The sequence below is a fragment of the Charadrius vociferus genome, unplaced genomic scaffold (genome assembly GCF_000708025.1).
Source record: "Charadrius vociferus isolate BGI_N301 unplaced genomic scaffold, ASM70802v2 scaffold266, whole genome shotgun sequence".
Taxonomy (NCBI): domain Eukaryota; kingdom Metazoa; phylum Chordata; class Aves; order Charadriiformes; family Charadriidae; genus Charadrius; species Charadrius vociferus.
This window is the reverse complement of record NW_009649114.1, coordinates 3,583,847-3,584,722: the sequence shown is the minus strand read 5'-3', so window position 1 is coordinate 3,584,722 and position 876 is coordinate 3,583,847. Positions and strand designations below refer to the sequence as shown.

Below are 876 nucleotides of genomic sequence, written 5' to 3'. Positions count from 1 at the left end.
GCTTACAAAGGCCGGGAAGCACGGGCGGGCCCGCCGTAAACCGCCTGGATGCGGGTCAGGAAATCGGCCATAAAACATGAGCTGGGATTAGTTTCCGTCTCCATCTAATCATATTTCCTCCCCGTGCACCACCTCCCGCTCCGCCGGGGCTCGCCGCGAGCAGGGGGACACCGATGGCTCTGCTGCACCCCAAATATCGGCGGGAGGGAGCTGCAATGATGCCCTGGCTTGCAAATCTTCCCAGAAAGCCAAAATCTGCATCAACCGCGACAGCCTGGTTTGCATCACCCCCACGGGTGCTGCACCCTGGGCTGCTGGAGGGTGATTTTATGTGCTGCTTTTTTTTTTTTTTTAAAAAAAAAAGGCTGCTTTTTGAGCATAAATATAAATATATAAGGTCATCGGCCTCCCCTCCCGGCTCCCCCTCCCCCTCGAGCCTGCAGACATGTTGGGAGCCATTAGGGCTGGCCCCGCTTCGCTCAGAGGCATGTTATTCATTATCTGCATTTTTAAAAGCAGCAATAAAAAGCGGAAAAATGAAAAACACCGGCCGTGGCCTAATGAAACTGTCATTCAAAGGGGCTGATCGTGCTTCCTGCCGCGTGGTGTGATCTGAAGGGAACCTGGACCAGGGGCCTGTCCCGGCAGCCCATCAAACGCACCGCGTACAATTTCAAAGCCCATGGCCCGGGGAGCGAGTTTGCGTTTCCCCTCGCTGGAAACTTTATTCCCCTTGAAATGATGAAATATTTCAGAGGAAATGGGGAAGGGGCGGCGGAGGGAGCACCGGGGGTTGGGGAGGGAGGGCTGTTTGCCGAGCCCCGGCCGTAAAACAAGAAAGGGAGGATCTAAATATCCGAGCAGTTACCTCAGCTA

General features: G+C 54.8%; 1 protein-coding gene across 1 annotated transcript in view; it reads right to left on the bottom strand.

Annotated features, from left to right (window-relative positions):
- The window catches only part of SCUBE3 (signal peptide, CUB domain, EGF-like 3), a 37,044-nt gene that overhangs the window by 15,792 nt on the left and 20,376 nt on the right, over positions 1-876 (bottom strand). The window contains exon 7 of the mRNA XM_009888325.1: positions 630-645. Within this exon, the coding sequence (XP_009886627.1) occupies positions 630-645 (16 nt within the window). The remainder of the gene's footprint in view (positions 1-629; positions 646-876) is intronic.